General features: G+C 38.0%; 1 protein-coding gene across 1 annotated transcript in view; it reads right to left on the bottom strand.

Annotated features, from left to right (window-relative positions):
• The window catches only part of rims2a (regulating synaptic membrane exocytosis 2a), a 167,193-nt gene that overhangs the window by 116,288 nt on the left and 28,748 nt on the right, over window positions 1–22,157 (bottom strand). The window contains exon 6 of the mRNA XM_060861272.1: window positions 16,123–16,370. Within this exon, the coding sequence (XP_060717255.1) occupies window positions 16,123–16,370 (248 nt within the window). The remainder of the gene's footprint in view (window positions 1–16,122; window positions 16,371–22,157) is intronic.

Here is a 22,157-nt window from a genome sequence, read left to right as displayed (position 1 = left end):
TTGTTGCGCACTCATTCAAATGTCATTCTGTGCAATTCCTCATCGCATATGTTCTCTCTCCTCTTTTTAAAAAAAAAAACACTTGGCCTTGCAGCGAAGAAACAATTTTTTTGAAGATACACAGGACGCTGTGGTCTTGAAAAACTTGCTCATAGCATAGCCACTGCTTCGGCAAACAGTTTTCTTGTTTGTTTTTCCAGCAAAAAATAAAGAAACAATTCACACAAATTCTTTGAACATATGCTACGGGCAATGAAGAATAAAAATCGGCAAATTCACATGTACAACCTTGGTACTTTCAGATTTTTTGCCTTCCCCTTGGTAGACTGTTTATTCATGTTTATTCATCCCAGAAACTACACTACTGTCCTTAGTACCGTCATTTGTTGTACACTACGCTACTGTCCTTTGTACTCATTCATTCATTCATTCATTCATTTTCCACCGCTTTTATCCGAACTATGCTCGGGTCACGGGGAGCCTGTGCCTATCTCAAGCGTCATTGGGCATCAAGGCAGGATACACCCTGGACGGAGTGCCAACCCATCGCAGGGCACACACACACACACTCTTATTCACTCACGCACTCACACACTACGGACAATTTTCCAGAGATGCCAATCAACCTACCATGCATGTCTTTGGACCGGGGGAGGAAACCGGAGTACCCGGAGGAAACCCCCAAGGCACGGGGAGAACATGCAAACTCCACACACACAAGGCGGAGGCGGGAATCGAACCCCCAACCCTGGAGGTGTGAGGCGAACGTGCTAACCACTAAGTTACTAAGCACTAAGCACGTGCTAACCGCTAACCACCGTGCCCCCGTCCATTGTACTATTATTTGAAAAAATGACAAAGAGTAAATAATACACTTAATTCACGTACCATTAAACCTAAGACTGTGTTTCAGTGTGAATTCTTTTTAACTGTAATAGAAATATATCAGCCTGTTTAAACACCTGTCATGACAGTCAATCAACAGTGTGAGCTAAAAAGAACTCGGTCTCGCTTCTGCATACCGTACAGTGTATTTATCTCACAACCAGTGGCGGTGCTGTTGTGATGGATTCCAACAAATTTCAAAACAATCCACTTTAAAACATATAGATGTTCCGGGTTAAAACATAAAAAGATCTCATATGGATGCCAAATATAAAACCTTTCATTTATGTATTTATTTTATTTTGTTTTGTATTTAGGGGCACGGTGGCTTAGTGGTTAGCACGTTCGCCTCACACCTCCAGGGTTGGGGGTTCGATTCCCGCCCCCGCCTTGTGTGTGTGGAGTTTGCATGTTCCTCTGGGGTTTCCTCCGGGTACTCCGGTTTCCTGCACCGGTCCAAAGACATGCATGGTAGGTTGATTGGCATCTCTGGAAAATAGTCCGTAGTGTGTGATTGTGTGAGTGAATGAGAGTGTGTGTGTGTGTACCCTGCGATGGGTTGGCACTCCGTCCAGGGTGTATCGTGAATGAAGCCCGATGACGCCTGAGATAGGCACAGGCTCCCCGTGACCCGAGGTAGTTCGGATAAGCGGTAGAAAATGAGTGAGATTGAGTGAGACAGTTTTGTATTTTTGGATAAAACAAGACTAGACAAAAAACCTTTCGTTTACATCTTTCCGAAGCTTAAACTTTATCACTGCATTGAACATAATTCATTTAAGAATAACATTGAAATGAAGCTTGCGATTAAATCATGGCTGTATAATAAAATCACAAAAAGAGACAGAATCTGACATTAAAGAATCTTTTTAAGAAGCTTCAATGACTAATAATAAACAGTATCTCGAAATGACCTACTGATATAACTCGTACTGTTTCGAAGTCGTGGGATTTGAATTCGCATCAACCGTTAAAAACCAGATCTTATCTGCTGTTGAAGTTTATAACCCCTCTCTCTTACTTGTCACTCAGCTCCAAAATGTTGTACTACACTGGGCATCCTGAGGGCATCTGGTGTCCAGTACAGCAGTTTTTCAGCCTGCGATTCGTATAGTTCAGTATTTCGACGGATGGATGACAGCCCCTATTAGGAGCAACTAGAAGGCGAACAATGCATAATGCATGAGTCTGGAGAGAGGAGCTGAGTGCATTAGACTGAGGGACAGAGCGGGCTTTGACACAGATCAGAGGCCTGGCTTTAATAAAGTAAAGAGGCACAATCCTAGCTTGAAACAAGCTCAGAGAGGCCTAGGATTAATCCTCACATTCTGTTCACTACGGAGACGTCTCAGATCACCTCTACTCATTTTTTAGCAATATAAGAGCACAATTTTTACAAAACTGTAGAAATCTGAAGATATTTCAGCCATGACCATGTCTAGAAATTTTGATTTTTTTTTCCTTTATCAACTAGCTTTTTATACTCTTAAATTGTAATAGTTATATAATATAGCAAAATCTAATAAAATCTAATAATAGGTTATGTTTTGAAACACACCGTGACACATAAAGTCACTTTAATGACATTTAAATCAATTGGCTTTTAAGTAGTTTCCATTTCTTTCTAGTGTATCATGCTTCTACAAATATTTTCACTATTACGAGGGGAATTTGCGAGAGGCTTAGTGATTAGCAGTCTTGCCTCGTACCTCCGGGTGTTTGATTTGCACCCCTGCACTATGTAAACAGAGTTTTAAGAGTTTCCACTGGATACTCTGGTTTCCTCTCAAGACATGCGTTGTAGATGACTGGCGTCTCTAAATTGTCTAAATGTGAATGGTAGTGTGTAATTATGTCTCGTGATGGGTTGGCAGCCTGTCCAGTGTGTGTGCCCCCACCCCCACCCCCCGAGTCCCTTGAGATAGACTCTGGGTTCCCTGAAACCCTGTGTAGGAGAACAGATACATGGAGAGTTCATGAATCATCCATGACGGTTCAACTTATACAATATATTAACAACGTGAACGTATATTGTATGTGAAGTCATAATCAGAAGTCATATTATTTCAGCTTGATTGTCTTCTTTGGGACTGACTTCAAAAAAAAAAAAAGAAAGAAAGAAGGAATAGAAGACAATTTGAATGCTGAATGGCATTTTCTGTACAAAATAAATTCTACTGCCTTCATTTGTACCTAATGGTATGCAGTGTGTTTAGGTGGGTGTTAAATAACACTGCATTACTCAGCTAGGTGTTAACCACCTTTGCTTTATCACATTAAAGTGCACACAGAATTTTATACACAGCGACTGCTGGTATGTTAGGCCACGTTCACACTGCAAGTCTTAATGCTCAATTCGGATATTTTGCTCAGATCTGATTTTTTTGTTTGGCTGTTCACATTACCTTTTAAAATGTGGCCTATATCAGATACCAGTCTGAACTGTTTGCTGTTTCGAACTGACCCGCATGCGCAAACGAACAATAACAATGACGTCACACGCAGCACGCCGTTGCGCTAAAGTTGGCGAGGTTATGGAGGAAGTAAGCATTTTTGCTTTTCTTTCTAAATGTTTGTATAATGGCAGCACAGAGACGCAGTGTTTTGAAAATTTGCGGATGTCGAGGGCAACTTTTGATTATTTGATCCATTTTGTAGGCATAGTCACGTTTGTGTGCGTACTCGCCGGCGCATAATTGTGACGAATGTCGATGTAGATTGACGTAAAAGTCGCATCAAATCCGCCTTGGTTGTTCACACTGCGGCCACATTGGAAAAAATCAGACTTGGGTCTGATTCAGGACCACATATGGAAGTGGTCTGAATCTGAATTGAAAAAATCTGGATCTAGGGCTAGATTTGAGTGTTCACACTACTCCTGAAGAAGTCTGACCTGGTCACTTGACCCCAAAAAAAATCATATTTGGGCCACTTTTACCTGCAGTGTGAACGTGGCATTAGTTATGATTGAAAATATTTTTTGGCAAAATATTTTTTCAAGGGTATCGCTGAACAACGCTTTCTAATTCAAATTTCAGTCTGTGAGTTTGCTTTGTTGCTTTTGTAGCATTTTTGGGGTTTTTAATACGATTAATTTCATGACATTTACGACTCGTTTGTGAACCTAAGAATTAAAAACGGTAAGCAAATTGAATGAAGTAAAACTAAGAACACAGACTTTATTTGTGGACATAAAGCCATAGTAAGACACTTGGGATCTGTGGTAACTTCCTGTTTTATACGTGCTAGTCTGTGATTTTTTTTTTCCATCTAGGATTAATGGATCCGTTCTAAAAGCAGATACAGCTCTTAAGCATTACTTTATATTCACATATGCATGTTTTCTATAAACAATTAATAGGTACCGTCAGTGTTTGTAAAAAAAAAAATTCCAGATCACTAGAAACCCTCTTATTCTGTGGTCATTTTATTGCTGTAAGAGATGTAAAAAAAAATGATTACAGCTGTCTCCCAGACAAACTGATCCAATTTAAATAAGCGCTATAGTCCATAATAAACCCTCATCTTATATAGAATAGCTTTCGTTATTTTGTATACACACCTTAGCCATATATGCTTCTGTGTCATGCTTAGCAAACAAAATAACACCTCGTTCCGTCTGCTTCATACAGAACAGCAAGAATTTGATGGATTGTTGAATTTCTCTTTGACGTCTCTAACAAAAATGAGTTTTGTATAGAAGTTCAAGGAGGCGCTCCCATGTACAACGATAAAAACTGAGACAAAAGCGGAACATTGACGGAGAACAATCTCTCTCTCTTGCATGCATACAAAACATGGGACATGTTGTAAATCTGAGTCCCTAGAGGGAACACACATCTCCTTCTCCAGACAAAGCATAGCACTCAATGCATATGACTCATACCCTGTGGTTATTCCAGCATGATTTTGCATCGAAAAGGCTCAAACCATTTTCAGAGCTGAAGATCTGGGAAGAAATGGAGCTATGGGCACTGCGGGCTTTGTGGCTTTTAAATGCATGTGCAAATTTAAAGTGCATGTCTTTGTGTGAGTCCTGTTTGTGCTAAGCTTCTGTGCACTAAAATACTGAAATGGGTGCATCCTACATCTAAAGGGTTTTCAGTAGATCTCTGATAATGGATCACACACATAACTCAAAAGGATCTTCTACAGCATCTCAAGTAACCTGAGTGAGAAAAAAAATCTTAAGGAATTTACTTTATCATTAACTTTAACAGAAGATGCTAGGCTTACCTGAGCATGCAGAGCAGTATCTATGAGTGTGCTCATTTAAAATGGGTGCGAGAATTATGTGTGCGCAAGGGTATTCATGGATGTTGGGTAGTAAATCAACCATGCAAAAAAAAAAAAAAAAATGGAACAAATGGAAGCACGTCACTTAAGCGAGCACTGAGCACTGAGACTTTATTACATCCATTGTGTCGAGGTGTAAATCATGGCACTTTTTGTGGTGTGTGGTGTTTGTTTGCATCGACTATGCTCTATAAAGTAATAGATTTATAAATATAATAGAGGAATAGAGGAAAAGAGGAAATGCATGAAGAGATTGTTACTATCACATTAAAATCGGTTAAATAACTGAGCAAGTGTTTGTCTGCAAGACCCAAACATGTACATGTATTACAAGAATTTTAGCTAATTTAGATGCTTTTTACATGATATCAAAATAAATCATATCAAATGACTGTCATATCCTTCATGCTATATATGAATTCAATGTCTAGAAAATAGCAGAAATGATGAGAACGATTTCACAAAATACTTGTGATCTGTCAAGCACAGCCACTCACACATTCATGCTGCAGCACCGCTATGGAACGCCAAATAGTTCATACATACCTCAAAAATATGTCACCACAGAATAGTAGTTTTAATTAAATTACAAATGCAAATATTTTATTTAAAGAAACATTAAACACATTTTAAGGTTTGATATTATGATGACCCTGTTTCATAATATATATATGTATATATATATATATATATATATATATATATATATATATATATATATATAGAATCTGTATTTAGTATTTTGGCATGGTATGGAACTCTTACATTGTCAAACAAACATTGATTAGCCAAGAGAAGCTCAGACGTATCATAGTGATATATTTTATATATTATGTACTGAGTTTCAGATGCTGTTCTCTGGCCCTCACTTTAGAGTACCAATAAATAGGACTAAAAGAATTTTTAAAAATGTTGTGGCTGTGGCCATTGGGTTATTGAGTTCTACTTCTACAGCTACAGTTTATGAAACAAAACACAGGCACATGCAGTGCCAAGACTAGACTGCCAGAATAACTGCTATATCATAATGCTTTCTGGGTTACCAAGTAACATGACAGATGTTGTAAACAGTAGTATCAATATATCATTATGTTAACTGTCTGGATGTAGTGCTATACATTAATTAATACATTAATTTATACACATGCCACAGAAACCATAGTTTGTTCTGTTGAACCGATGCTGTTAACAATGCACTTAGAATAATGGGAAAATTTTACAAAAATTACAAAATTTCTGGCTAAAAAGAGAAAAAGTAGGAGACTAAAATCACCTATTTGTTGTACTTTTACATATTAAGGTAATGAATTACAAAAATTATTAAAGCATTATTTTATAGGATATTCAGATTTTTCACTTTTTCATTCAGTCAACATTCAATTTCTTAATTTTCATTACAGCTATAAGGCTAGCATAGCTAACAAATACTGGCAGTTTATCACCACAAATCATTGTCAAAACAAACTGTGTAGGCCTGAAATAAAAAGAAAAATACAGATGCAATATTATAATAAAGTAAAACCCATATTTTCACTGTTTCAGTTACCCCAGTTACAGTTACTGAGCTTGACTATGGTTTAAAAGACAGCAAACATTCATAATTCAAAATGCACACCATTCTGTTTAACATGATAAAATCATGTGTGGCTATGCCCTGAAATCATCTTCACATCCAGTGCATCCATGCTGTAAATGCTACTCAGCTGTTAGCTATCTTTGTTACGATAAGATAAAATAAGATATACCTTTATTCGTCCCACAGTGGGGAAATTTCTGTTACAGCAGCAAAGAAAAAGAAATGCAAATATATAAAAAAAAATAAAAACGTAATATAGTATATACACAACACAAGATATAAATACAAAGAAGAAAAAAAACAGACCACGAGTACGTAGTTACGCTAACAGACATATTGTTCACGGGTAATACTGTTTTTAAAATTTCTACCAACTCAATGTTCATATATTGCAAATTACCGTCATATTGCTTAATTATGCCCAAAAAAGCAAGAGTAGCAATCCTGACAAAGAGAAGTGGTGAAAAGGAAGTGCTAACTGAAATCATAACATGAAAATTCTCAACCTAACGGGGACAGAAAAAAAGGTGGCTAGGATATATGAAATGAATCTTCTCTCTGTGAAATGATAAAAACAGATAAATTTGTGTTGCTAATGTTGTTGCAGAGTATCTACCGTGTATAATATTTGCTACAATCCACGGTTAAGGCATCGACTTTGAGGAATTAGATACAAATGTCCCACTGAAATCATATTGGCTTTTCTGCCCTAGCTTTAGCTAGTTCTTGACTAATAATAAGAAAATGTTAATTATCAGCTGTACACTACAGATTGTTTTATTCTACATAACAATGTTCTACTAAACAATCCTGCCTCTCACTTCTCTCTCATGTGTCATGTTTACTTCCACAACCAACTCAAAAACCTTTGTGTACTTGGTCAACTGTGATTTGTATGAGTATATGTATATATATATATATATATATATATATATATATATATATATATATATATATATATATATATATAAAATAGAAGGGAGTGATTTCAGACAAACAAGAATTTCAGGACTTTCATTCGTGTCTTGTGCAATATGTACATGGTTGAGTTTATTTGGTTTCCTATTGATTTGAACTATGCGGTGTGAGTTTAAATCAGTTATGATCCTAGTGGCCTTCCATAAGGAGCAGCAACCAAATGTAACATGCGGCTTGCTTATTGTAAGCACGAGAAGGAAAATTGGGTTCTCTGCCGCACCGTTTCGTCAAATGCATTTGAACTGCATTAACTAGGTTCGGCGTCTCCCGATCGATACACACACAGGCTCTCTCTCCCTCTCTCTCCCTCTCTCTTTCCCTCTCTCTCTCCCCCTCTCCCTCTCTCGGTACACTGGCGAAGCAAAACTGCATATGAAATGCTCACCCGATGTTGCCGAGCGCCTGCTCCAGCAGCTCCGTGTGTAAAATGTTCTGCGGCGGCGTGAAAGCCCCGTTAAAATGGGACAGAACCGAGCTGCAAAACTGACGCAGCGTCTCAAACTGCATCCTCCTCTCTCGTGCACACGTTTATCTTCCTTCTTCCTCCCCGTTACACACGATGCGTCCGAACGATCCTTGCCTCGCTCCAACAAACCCCCGCACTATCTCCAAGGCAGCATCAACGCAGCGTCGCGCCTTGAGTCCCGTATTCCTCCTGATCTCGGTGTCACGCGCTGGACGACGCGGTGCTCTTCAATCATCGTGCTCTGAACTCCGAGCAAATAAAAAAAATCGACTCAAGAAAGACCGGGATGACCGCGAGGCATTTCCGAAGTACCTAGAACGGGGTAGGATCCAAAAAAAAAAAAAAAAAAAAAAAACGCATTTCAACACCCCTCCCTCCACCCTGCTACTCCTCCTATTCGTTACCGCGAGCGCTCACGAAAACGCGCAGTGGGCGCCGGCTCATCTCGGCGCCTGCGCGCTCTCCAACTCCAGCGCGCCCTGTGCACCATGCCACACGACCCAGGAACGCTGCGCGGACATGCTCTAATCTACAGTTCTTCTTTTCTTTTTATTTATTTCTTTATTTTCTTTTTTTTTCAGCATAAAACTATTCACTATCCATTATCCGCTTTTAGCAAAACCCTTATTCTGGTTTCTATCCAATTCAGATTTCAGTTTAAACGCATGACAGGAGACGTGAATGGATCCTGCATCCTTGTGCGTGTTCTTTGCGTTTCTTGCGTCATAAAGTTCAGTGACCCCTGTTCTGCGCATTAGTGTTTAACCATGACGTCAGGGACTGATTCCTTAAAGTTTGTTATGGTTTTGTTGTGCTACATCGACACCTTTCAATAAATAAGGAAAGTAAAAAATAGATTTCTTTTTCACATAATGGCATAATTCTTGTTTACTTGAGTTCGGGCATCACATGGTATTTTTAAATACGGTGTTTTTAAACAGTTATTTCATAATAGTTATATAATAGTTGATTAGTATTACATATCATGTTTTTAAATAAAAAAAAAAACATTTTTTGGATAAGTATTTTGTCTGATTGTCTAATGGTAAACAATTATAGAAGAAATACCTAGCAAAAAAAAAAAGATTTAAAAGTAATTCAACCAAAATATTTCCTAAAGGGGGGGGCACGGTGGCTTAGTGGTTAGCACGTTCGCCTCACACCTCCAGGGTTGGGGGTTCGATTCCCGCCTCCGCCTTGTGTGTGGAGTTTGCATGTTCTCCCCGTGCCTCGGGGGTTTCCTCCGGGTACTCCGGTTTCCTCCCTGGTCCAAAGACATGCATGGTAGGTTGATTGGCATCTCTGAAAAATTGTCCCTAGTGTGTGATTGCGTGAGTGAATGAGAGTGTCTACGAGTGAATGAGATAGTTAGTTCTAATGAGATAGTTAGAACGAGGTAGTTCGGATAAGCGGTAGAAGATGAATGAATGAATGAATGAATATTTCCTAAAGGCACAGAAAAATCAAGGACCTGGCAACAGTGACATTTTTAAAGCTTTTTCTTTAAAGCTGAAAGTTTAGTATACAGTATTATTGTGTTAAATGATTAATCAGAATTAAGAATTAAGTACTGTTGGATTTCTGTATGTAGAGAATCATGACGCTATGCGTTTAGCTGCTGATGATGCGGATAGGAGAAGGGTGTGACCAGCTTTGCTGGGAAAACAATTCACACCTAGCATTGGTACAGAGATAAAACAGACAGCACAACTAAAGCTTGTAAGAATAAATGTATATTTTTTAAACTTAGTAGGCTATGTTAAAAAAGAAATGCTTAAAAAAAACTGCAAATCTGTAAAGCAATGAGTGTCTACTTTCATACTAGCCATTAACTACTACTGTGCAATGTATAACATCAAATTCAATTGATTGAAACGAAACAAAGTTATTACTTGAAGTTGATCTGTAACCTACAAATGACTGGAGGATCATATATGAACAACAAATAGAACACACCAAAGCTCTTGCTGGTGTCCCACAATCTCTTCCACTACACCTAATTAAAAATATATAGTGGCCAAATTTCAGACCGCAAATAAGAATTTCCGCAAAGTGACTCAAGCTCCTTGTGTCCTTGTGCACAAAGCGTAGACTAAAGGCTATTACATCATGCGAGATGCCACTGAAGGACAAACCCATGACCCATATAGAGCACTGTGTGTCTTAATGTAGGTCAAGAAAAGAATTATTGTAGGAGAGACAAAGAATTATGCAATGAAAAAAATGACTAGAGACACCCAAGAAAGCCCAAGAAATAAAAAATAATAAAAACAAACAGATATGTTTTCTGTGTAAATATATATTCAGGCTAGAGCTAAAAGCAATGTACAATATAGTGTACTATAGAAAAACACAGCTAAAATGGATCATGCTACATTATCATGTATGATGGTAAATGATGCATTGGCCTACATGTAAACTAAAAAAACAACACGATAGATTTTACTTATAAACCATTGCCATTGACACGTGAATTAATGGTCAAAAAGGTAGTAGGCTAAAAGATTTCCGATGTTTCACATCATAAAGACGTTAAAACAAATATGTTAGAATATTTTAATAAACCTAATACTTCTCTAAAGCATTACTTAGCAAACTGCTCATTCTGTTACTAAACAGTTTTTACAGTTAGGCGTGTGTGATATCTAAAGAAATGTACGACATACGACAGGACGGTATGTTACTATTACTCAGAGTTGATTACTTTCCAATAATAAGACCTCCAGAGGTGGATTCTTCTTTCTTTAACAACAGCAAATTGCTGCAAATGAAACGTTTGTAAGTAAGGAATGACAAAGCTTAATTTTTAATCAATTGTATATACATTTATGTTGTGGAATAGAATGTCCAGAAAGCAAGTTACATCCCGTTATCACTCATGTTACCTGTGTCAAAAATCATACATCTGTCTCTTAAATAAAATTAAAAAATTCTGCAGCAGTTTTTCTATTTTGTGTTTGAAATGATCAGGAACTAAATTTGGGAGAGTGGCTCAGAATGATGGAGAACCCACATCATAAGATTCTTGACTTTACATTTACAACATTTAACAGACACCCTTATCCAGAGAGACTTGGATTTTTATTTCAATTCATACAACTGAGCAATTAAGGGCCTTGCTCAGGGATCCAGCAGTGCAGCTTGGTGGACCTGGGGTTTGAACTCATGACCTTCCAATCAGTAGCCCAATACCTTAACCACTTTCACTGAGCTACTTTCACTGAGCATTTTCCTTTTCTGTTTTACCACTTTATAAAATTAAAACCTCAAGCTGCTGGAGAACAAACTACAAATACAAACTTTAATCACATTCATTGACTTTGACTGGTATGTCCTCCAAAATGGACTTTTTTTTTGAAAGCTCAGCTGAAGTTTCAAGCTTGCCAATGTTGTAATTATTGGCTGTTATTTGTGGTGTAGAGAGACAGGAGGGAATCTAATATTAGCCAAAGCCTCCCTGGGGCTGCTGGTGAGACAGGTGCAATTTTTAGAACCTATTCTACCATTTTATCCACATTTCTCCAGATGTGTGATCGCTGGGCCACAAAAAAAGACTCCTGAGTGCTGCTTCAGCATTTCACACAGAACGCTTCCTGTCTTTGTCAATGCTTCTGTCACTCCTTCAGCGCTATTAACTGCGGCACATTTCAGTTCAGGCTTTTCAGTAAAGAAGACCAGCTACAACAACGTGGAAATAAAGTTATGTGCGCAGTTATTACATAATGTTTCATTTTAAATAATGAGCACCTCTTAAGATTAAGATTCTCCTAAAATTCTGGGCTAATTAACAGAAGTTCAAATCTCAAGACTGCCAGAGAGCTACTGGTGTTGCTCGGAGCAAAAACACTCAGTCTCATTTTGGATAAAACCATCTGCTAAACGAATAATTGTGCATTTAATTCCAGGCCTTGAAGAAAAAGAAGTCAGTATCCATATGCAGGACCGTCACATGAGCACTTGTTCTTGTGAAAAGGCCTGGCTTGTTGGGCGTCATGTTTTGTCTTGCGCTAATAAAACAACAATACGTTTCACAGATGGTGGGAGGAGGTACTGACAGGAAAGAAGTGTGAAACCTTGAAAGATTTCACAGCCGTAATTAATTTTGAATCCTTAGCGCAATTCTTGGTTCATCCAACCGCCCTCGCTCTTATTCTCTCTCTCCCGCTCTCTCTCCCGCTCTCTCTCCCGCTCTCTCTCCCGCTCTCTCTCTCTCGCTCTCTCTCTCTCGCTCTCTCTCTCTCTCGCTCTCGCTCTCTCTCGCTCTCGCTCTCTCTCGCTCTCGCTCTCGCTCTCTATCTCTCTCGCTCTCGCTCTCTCTCGCTCTCGCTCTCTATCTCTCTTTCTTTTTCTGTACCCATGTGGTCACTCGAAATGACACTTCAGAGACCAAGACAAATTAGGGCCCTTTGCACGTTATTTCTGGCTATAAATTGGCTGTCAAGGCTTTTTCCAGTGGAGGAAATTGGGGGTTAATTTATACGTTCTTTAAGATTAATGAATATGCTTTTTCAGCTTTTAGGCAGAATTTAGAAGGGCGTCGTTCAGTCAGCCGTCCTTTCAGCAGTGTGTTAACTGAAATGGAGCGAGTCAGAACGGAGATCTGAGACTGTAGCTGCGTCTCAAATGACATACTACACACTATGCACATACACTATACACTATGCACTCTAGCGTCTAGCGTTCAAATTTTAGTAATCTGACGCTGTAATGTGATGCTGCTAACTTTACCGGAATACGTTGAAAAATAAATCAGCTATTTTCAAAGACGTTTGTAATGTGTCTTGCTGTCGGTTAGCTTGAATTTTTTTCTCATCCAGATTCAGTGACTGGTAGCCACGCCCCTCTTCCGCTACTTAAGTAAATCTTTGACCATGTATTGCATTTCCAACATTTCCCACTTCCCAATTTTTTCTGGTTAAATAAGTTCACCATCCTGGTACTTGAAGTGCACATCATCTTGGAATTTTAGGGATAACACAAAGTGGCGTACAATACATTACAAGTATAAAATTTGGGACGTGTTTACATCCTAATAGCTAACAAAGCCAGGACGGCAAGGAAAATCTCACCTTGACAGAGACCAGAGTCGAAATGGAAGCCATCCTCATCAGACACCAGATTGTAAATAATTTATCTCCTATAACTGTGCACTAGATGGTCAATTATGTGCAATTATGCAACCAGGAAATTCGTTCTACATTTTCATTAAGTCTATTTTATTCAAATCCACTGATGAAGACTTGAGTGTAAAACTGTTCATGGCAGTTGCAGTCCTAAAGCTATCATACAAATTGTAGACCGAAAAAACTGCATCAATTCCAGTCCAAATCCATCTTCATGGTTTCTAAATTTCTAAGAATATTTCCATAGATTTTTAGATAATTGGATGTGTCTTTACTACATAAAGTAACATAAGGTAAAATCAGCAGAAAATACGGTTGGGGAACATGCTATGCAAGTCTTTGGAGGCAATTACATTACTTATATTATTAAGTATATACTTAATTATATACTTATATTTGAGATTTTTATGTCATAATGATGGAATCGAGCACTAAATGCTTATAGATTTATAATAAGTACATTTAAATAGAGCAAAACAGTCTCTTAATTGCATTAAGAAAAAAAATTATTCCCCAAAAAAACCTGACTGCTGCAGCTACAGTAGCATATGGAAGTAAATTTATCTTCGGTTTTGTATCAAAAATATGTAAGTGAGTATCTTTAAGACAAAAAGCATTCGCTGGACTTTTTAAAGCACAAAAATAGCTGTGCGAAAGGAGCTGTGAAGTCCACCAAGGCGATGCACTAATGCATTCTGTTACATAATGCTGAAATCAGACACTGCTTCATAGCCATATGTTAGACACGATTTACACCTCTCACCTTTCGCGGTGTTTCAACAAGCACAAAAGTACAGAAGGAACAATGTTTAAAACAGGAAGCAAGAGGTTTTTATGCAATAAAGTTTGAAACCCCTGTACCCTAAACAAACAGCAGAAACATAGCATGTGTGCTTCGGGTATTTTTATCTAGAAGCGCTTACTGACTTAGACGCTATCAATTATTCTTGATTGTTCAGATCCGTGCAGGCGGTGCTAAGTTATGATCTTAGTCACATGGTTCTACTAGTCAGAGAGGAGTGAAGAAGGACTTCTGAATATACTTTTGTACCTGTTTTTGGCAATAGCATTGTTAAAAATTCACCTAGAAAGACCTAACACCCACTCATGCGCTGACACACAACAAACCTACGCCAAGTCCAGGTGAGATCACCTGGCCTTCCCTGTGGCGTTTTGCACCATGATTACCCACAATCCCCTGTGTCCCGCAGACACACAAGCACATGGGATCAGTGTGACGCACAGCATGTGGCCTGGTTTCAAGGGTGCAGGCATCTGTTTGTATGGATAGTCAAGACAAGTGGAAATATAGCGTATAAGGTACGTCATAGATGGATTTAAAGGAGAGAGAGAGAGAGAGAGAGAGAGAGAGAGAGGATGTGAGAGCCTCTGAGAGCACAAACAGCCCCTTAAAGGTGGCAGTGGAGTTGTCCAATGCACTGGGTATTAGGTGCCTAAATAATCATCTGTACACTGGCTCACTTATGCAATCAGTCAATCATGATTTAGCACCACAAAGCCTAAAATCATGCAGATACAGGTCAAGAGCTTCAGTATTAATGTTCATATCAAAGACTAAAATGAGGAAAATGTGATCTCAGTGACTGTGGTGTGGTTGTTTGTAGTTGCTGATGGAGAACAAAATGTCATTTTCATGAGGTCTTACTGTTGTATGAAAGGAATTTTGCATCAAAGTGCTAACCATGCACACATCATGAAGATACCTTCAAATTACCCCTTCCGTTCACACCATCACACCAAATCACTTTGAGATCACGGACAAAAGACCTTCCCTTGATCCTCTTCTTTCCCCAATGCAAGTGAACACAAATGCACCGTTAAACCAACTATCAAAATGCGGCATTACATTATCTACTCTAATTTTGAGCATACCTACAGTATAGGAAAGCTAATATAACATGTTAGTTATAAAGCTTACTCTTGTACATAATATATAAAGAACTACAGTACAAGAATAAACCAGTTTACATACCGAGTATTTTCCACTAGATGATAATTATGCAAATGCAGCTTTTCTGTTGCTACAAGTCCGATTGCTGGTGCATCCGACAGCTCATTTTACCCGTACATGCTCACCCATAACTTGTTCTGGAATTACACTACCTTACTGACAGAGTACTCGCTGCTTGGTACAAATACCTTTGAGCATTTATTTGTCTCAAGCAGGAGCTACACCATTTCCAGTGTTACTTTAATTTAGTTTGCATCACCGCCACCGATACAGGATCATAAAAGCTAGCTCAGTGGTGCATAAATTTACTTGTAGACCTTCATTAGAAAACATCAAGGTGGCATTATCTTATCTCAAACAGCACATCTGCTTCTTTCTTTTTAAGGCAAGCTCTGCGTTATCTATCAGCTTCACTCAACGTACACGGCTGTAACGGCATCAGTGGCGATTCCTCCTACGTCGCTAGCGTTCTGAGCACTTATGGGTTTCGAGTTCACTTCCGGGCTTTAGCTTGTAAATGCCTTGTGCACGCTAGCATTAGCACATAGTATTGTTGGTTTAGTTCCAGTTATACTTAGTTTAGTTCACATGGGTTTACTTAGCAAAATTGTAAGGAGTAATGGAGCTAGGCAGCGATGTTTAACTGGTATCCAGGATTACTCTTTGCTCTTTCAACCAACACACATCTAACCCATGGTTGGTGGCTGTGAAGAAATTTGTAAAATGTAACCCAAAGTTTTACTAGGACGATTAAAAAAATTTGACTAATCAACTAGTAAGGATAAGTGAGAGTATCACAAATGCTCAGTGCCGTTTTGATCCTTACCTTTCAGGGTCGAGGGAGTGTTGACGAAGGAGACCGGGGGCCCTGCTGCGCTCCACTGTGGTGCCCTGATATAATAAAGGAGCTTCGTGCAGTTTGGCTTTCTTCTCCTGAGGGGCCTCCTCATGGTGCCTGCGCATGACCCCGGTAACCCCCGGAGACATCGTGGAGCCTGGTACGCTGTAGAACCAGGCTCCGGATTTTGTGAGGATTTCCTGTTGTTTTCGGCACAAGTTGCATACCCACATTACCTGATCGAGAGAAAGAAGAAAAGGGTTAGCCACAGATATTACATTAGTCTTCACTACTTAGTGCTGTAGAGTGCAGAGCCATGAGGTGAGCAACATAAAATGTAATTAGATGTTAAATTCTGTGGGACTGCACAACACTGATTAGTCAATAAGATCACTTCTATTGCACTCTTGAACCTGTTTGTACACTGCAGCTAGTTACTCTTTGCTAATCATGGCTTTGTATTCTGGACCTCTATTTACTGAAAATGAGGATGAGGCTGAAACTGCTGTTGTGGGAGAGACAGTTCATTAACCTAACAGTGCAAATTCAAAGTAGGACCAGAGCCAATGAATCAGGATTAAGACCATTTTTCAGGATAGCTTCATTAGTGTTACGTCCCACAGTGAGCTGTCAGGATAACCTGAAAACAGTGAGCTTGTGGTTGTGAGGTCAGCTGGAGGTTGACTATCCATATACTCATTTTTCATGAGTGTATGAGTATTATAAAGCCATGAACGGTGGGTCAAATGTTTGGAAATGGAAAGATACCATCTGTAGTTTGAGCAGGAGTAATCGCTGAAGGTGATGACTGAGTAAGGCATAAAGAGGTGCCATTTCCCTTGATGAACCCCTCATTATGCTCAAAAAAGAAATTCTAACAAGAAGGTACTTAAGCTTGTGTGAAGATGCATTTCACCATTTTATGCCATGTTACCTCAGTATGTGTGCATGTGTGAAACAGAATGATTTATTTGAGCAAAATCATATCTGAGAGTAAAAAGAAAAAAATTAAACCAAATAATCAACCTAAATAAACGAATGGTATATTGTAACGACTGTAAAATTATCGGGTAAAAAAGGATGAATTATGTATAAAAATCACATGAAAATAAATAAATTGTGTAAAAATCACATGAAAATAAATAAATAGTGTATAAATCCCATGAAAATAAATAAATTGTGTAAAATCACATGAAAATGAATAAATTGTGTAAAAATCACCTGATAATAAATAAATAATGTAAAATCGCATGAAAATAAACTGTGTATAAATCACATGAAAATAAACAAATTGTGTTTGTGTAAAAGTCACATAAAAATAAATAAACTGCAAAAATCATGTGAAAATAAAACTTTATACTAAACAAATGGGAAACGTAGCGTGTTTAAAAACTGTCTGATTCTATAATTAATTATGATTACATGATTCAATGCTTATATCATGAACGGTAATGATCACTGAAAGCCTTTCAGAAAAACTTTGAAGACTTTCTACATGGAATGTGGACTTCCTCATAAAATCTTCTATCTTTAAACAAATATCATTATTACCAAGTTGCTTCTGTAAATCTTAGGCATCTGCTATAAATGTGAGTGTGTGCGTATGTTTGAGAGAGAGTGAAAGAGTGAGAGAGAGGAGGAGTGAGGTGACATATGGTACAGCAGACTGTTCCTATCATTTTGGCAAAAATAGTCCAGTCTGGCCGACACGAGAGACACCAGGAGACCTCCTTTGAAGATGAACAGAGTTGTGCTTCACTCCTGAAACGCTAACAATGAACCAACGCATTTTAGTGAATGAAGTCAAACACGGAGCCGTGATCTTGTTTTTCTGATTAACTTTTATTAAAGTGTTCCTTAAGTTCTGCCAGTAAGAGGAACGACAGATAAAGCACCGAATAAACGAATAAACCACCTACAGATAAACGTTATTACTACAGCAAACAATAGCAGCAACGCCTACTGACGACTTCATAGTACAGCGTCTGGCAGCGATCAAATCTCTGCATGTGTCAATGTAGATTTATCAGAAAAGTATGAGATTCAAAGGCTTGTATTTTATTTTCCTTATAGTCTGATTAAAGAATTGACACCATGGACAGAAATATTTGCATTTATTTTCCCTTTTATTATTAATTACAAACGTAGCCTAATCATTGTTGTTCAGTGTACTGTCATGTAATACTGACCTTTGTAAGTTAGGGATTTTATGTAACTGGGTCTTTAAACTCTTGTCGTAAAGTATCATAAGACTTAGTCAATGTTGAAACAGCAAAGTTACCATACAAACTAAATACCATGCTTAAAAAACAAACAAAAACAATCTAAATGGTACGGTTATTACCATTTTATGCTAATTGTACAATTTCAGATATGACAGAGTATTCGTATCTAAATCTGAATCTGAACAGTTCTAGATATATTCTACTCTGGATTATCAAACACCAAAGCAGGGTCATTCCTAAAAGCTGCCAGTGAAGTCATCTATTACTCCTGGCACTCTACCCTCCGTAGATTTCATTAGTCCGATCTCTCTACTCTTCTGTCCTGGATTCATCCCTGTTCTTTCAGCTCCTGCCATGACCGAGCACATCAGCTCTGACCTATTTACAGAGGCTTGATCGCAATTAGCATCAAATTGGTGCATCTCTCAGTGATTATCTTCCAGGGGTAATTAAACATGCCCAGGAAGTCCAGACAGGACCGGGACAGGACTATATTTAAAGTCCACTGATGAATATTAAATGCAATATTATAATTTTTCAGAGTGATGGCTGAATTTGTAATGGTACAGTAGGATTGCACAGTCGTGTGCGTGTTTATTGTGATTGTATGGGAATATGAGTTACAATATACAATATAAAACAGTGGCCCTTTAGAACCTTTAAAGATGTTTACTGTTAAAAGCTGGACTGCATTAATTTCACCAAAATGAATAGTTTTGAGTGGTGAAAGAAATACCCTATAAAAACACCCCCTTTTTTTAAAAAACTAAATTACTACTAAATTGCTTTTATATCAGATATGTTTCTGTACATATTGTGATTAATTGTGCAGTGAGTACAAACACTACAGCTTTTCACAATTAAAATAGTTCATCCTGGGTCATTATAAACTCTGGGTAAGCAGAATCCTGGGTTATTTTGCTTCACTTTCACACTGCTCATACTTTACCCCTGGTTACTGATTAATCCTGGTAGTTTATAATCTGACGTTCCACACTGTACATTCCCAATCCCTGGCTTAAACTCCTTATTTGCATATTTGTGCTTTAAGCATCCTTAAATACAGCACACATCCACTTTAAATAGTGGTTTGCTTTACGCTTTTGCAACAGTGAGGAACACAGCATTTTAGTTGACCAGGCATTCACTGGAGTCCAGTTTTTTGAAAGTTCATGAAGAAGGTTTATTTTCTGATTGGGATTCTGCTGCCTAGCATCTACAGTAGTTATAACATTCTAACACAGCATCAGTGCACACTGTTGCTAAGCCTGCTATGGTGCAAGATTTCATAACCTCAGGTAAAAAAAAAAGTCATGCTAACCCTGATTTTAAACTGTGAAACATTTCTCTACCCAGGGTTTAGAATGATCCAGAGCTTGGGTTACTTTCTATTCAGAGTTTCATCTATTCTCCTTATGTCTTCTTCAGGTTCTCCAGTTTTCCTCCCAGCTCCCATCTACGCTGGTAGATACCACTGTCTATGTTACATTGTCACTTGTTATGAATGTGTGTACATTGACCTGTGTGAATCTTGTCATATTTATCTATTTTTCTTACAGTTAAAAAAAAAAACAAGGATTATTAAACCTATTTACAGACATATTTACTATCTTTAAGCTTTAAATTATCAATAGGACTAGATAATTTGCTTAAAAATAGTCAAAACAAGTAAATTTAACCAGATTCGATATTAATTTAAATTTTTTGCAAACAAGACCCACATTTAGCGTTCGCTCGACTATTAAAAAATAACAATAAATAAATAAAGTGAAAAGAAATCAATGAACAAATAAATGAATTAGAGAACAAATGAATAACCGTCAGTAGTACATCAGTGTTGAAACATCGTAAGATCATCTCGTTGGCCAGCACAGCTCATTCTAATTCATCTTTTCTTTCCTCTTCAGTTCACTTCTCTTCCTCCCTTCCGCTATTGCACAACTACCTCTTCCTGAGTTTGCACATTTCATAGTCAGTGAACCTGATTCCAAAAATAGACTGCTATAATGAAAAGCTAGACTAAGCTCTCTCTCTCTCTCTCTCTCTCTCTCTCTCTGCCTGTCTACGGGAACCTTTAGAAAAGAAACCCTTGTGCACTGCATCAATAGCTGATGCAGAAGCGAGCTGTTTGACAGCTGTTGTTGACCACCACATTTCACACAACACTGACTTCTGTGTACTGAAGGTCACAGAAATTATTTAACTGCTGTATTTTAGTCACTTATTTTAGCCGTCTATGTCTTCAGCCTGAATTGTGTGACCGATAAACTGACCAAAAAAATGACGCATTAATCTGTATTTAATTAGTTATTCGTAATTATTCGTTTGGTAAAATGCTGGTGAGCATTTTTTCCAAAACCCCACGTGCAATTTTGCTTTAACACACCGACCTCCAGCTGATCGTCAGCGTTTCTCGTTCATCTACCGCCCTCTTGTGGACAAATGCCCACATTGCACGTGTGAACACTTTCTAGAAAAGTGAAACCACTTTCTCAGGTTTCGGTGAAGTTTTACTAACGTGTAAGCAGAATAAAACTCTACATCAACATCAGTATAAAGACATAAACAGAAATACTGAAACAGAAATAACAAAGCTACTAAACTACGCCAAAATCTTGTCTAGTCTACGACACAGGATCTCTTTTTTCACAGATATGTTGGTTTGAGTCCTACACTACCATGGTGTTAGTGATATGATGAATGTCATCTCGTATGGCCAGATAGTATACAGTACAAAGCAGATGAGCTAACCGCAAAGATGTAGTGAAATATTAATGCAGCACTGAGTGAGATGTCATAGGTATCATGTGGCCCGGCTTCCTAGTGAACCAGACTAATAGAGAACAAAAAGCCTGCTTTTTGCTAGATTCCTTCCATTTTGGCTTCTTTTCTATTTCATAATAATCGTTCTTTCTTAAAGAACTGAATGATGGCTTAACAACATCTTCTAACAAATTTGCACTTTGTCTATTGTTTAGTTTGAAGTTGTGGCTGAAATTTATTTTGCAAAACTCTCAAAAATGACATGTATAAAAAAAAAATCTAAATCACAGTCAGCAAACATTTTGCAGGAAATCTGCGAGGTGCAGAGTGAACCATTTGTTGAAGTTATAGGGGGTTATAAAATATAGAGGAACTCCAATATAGTTTACGGATAGAATGTTCAAATCTTCTAAGACAATATGTATCCATCCAGCCATCAATTTACTGTACTGGTTATCCCACATAACGTGGCAGGGAACCTGGAGCCTACCCCAGGGGCACAAGGGACTCCAGCCCATTACAGGTCACAATCCCGCAAACACTCACACATTACGAACCAGTTAGAGATGCCAATCAGCTTACAACCCATGACTTTGGCCTGGGGGAAGAAGCCATACTGCCCAGTTAAAAAAAATAAAATAAATAAACAACCCAAAGCACAGGAAAAACAAGCAAACTCCACAAACACAGGGAAGAGGCAGGAATCAAACTCCCAACCCTGGATATGCGAGTCAACTTTATTTATTTATAACTGTAATTCAGGCTTTTTATTCATTTATCTTCATATACTGGGTATTTATATTCATAATCATGAGAACATCATCTTTTAAGAGATTTTCACTCACTAAAATGCCTATATTTTTACACAGGTATTTCCTTTTCATTGAAAGAATTAACTCTCTTATTTTCCAGAAACTAACTGCAAAAAGTTCCCACTTAAAATATTATTTTGAATTTAAAGAAAGCATCCACAATATTATTCCATATTATTCCAACAGAAACCATATTATTAATGTTAACAGGATAAATATTCAT

Source organism: Tachysurus vachellii, chromosome 25 (assembly GCF_030014155.1).
Source record: "Tachysurus vachellii isolate PV-2020 chromosome 25, HZAU_Pvac_v1, whole genome shotgun sequence".
NCBI lineage: Eukaryota > Metazoa > Chordata > Actinopteri > Siluriformes > Bagridae > Tachysurus > Tachysurus vachellii.
This window is presented reverse-complemented; position numbering and strand designations above follow the sequence as displayed.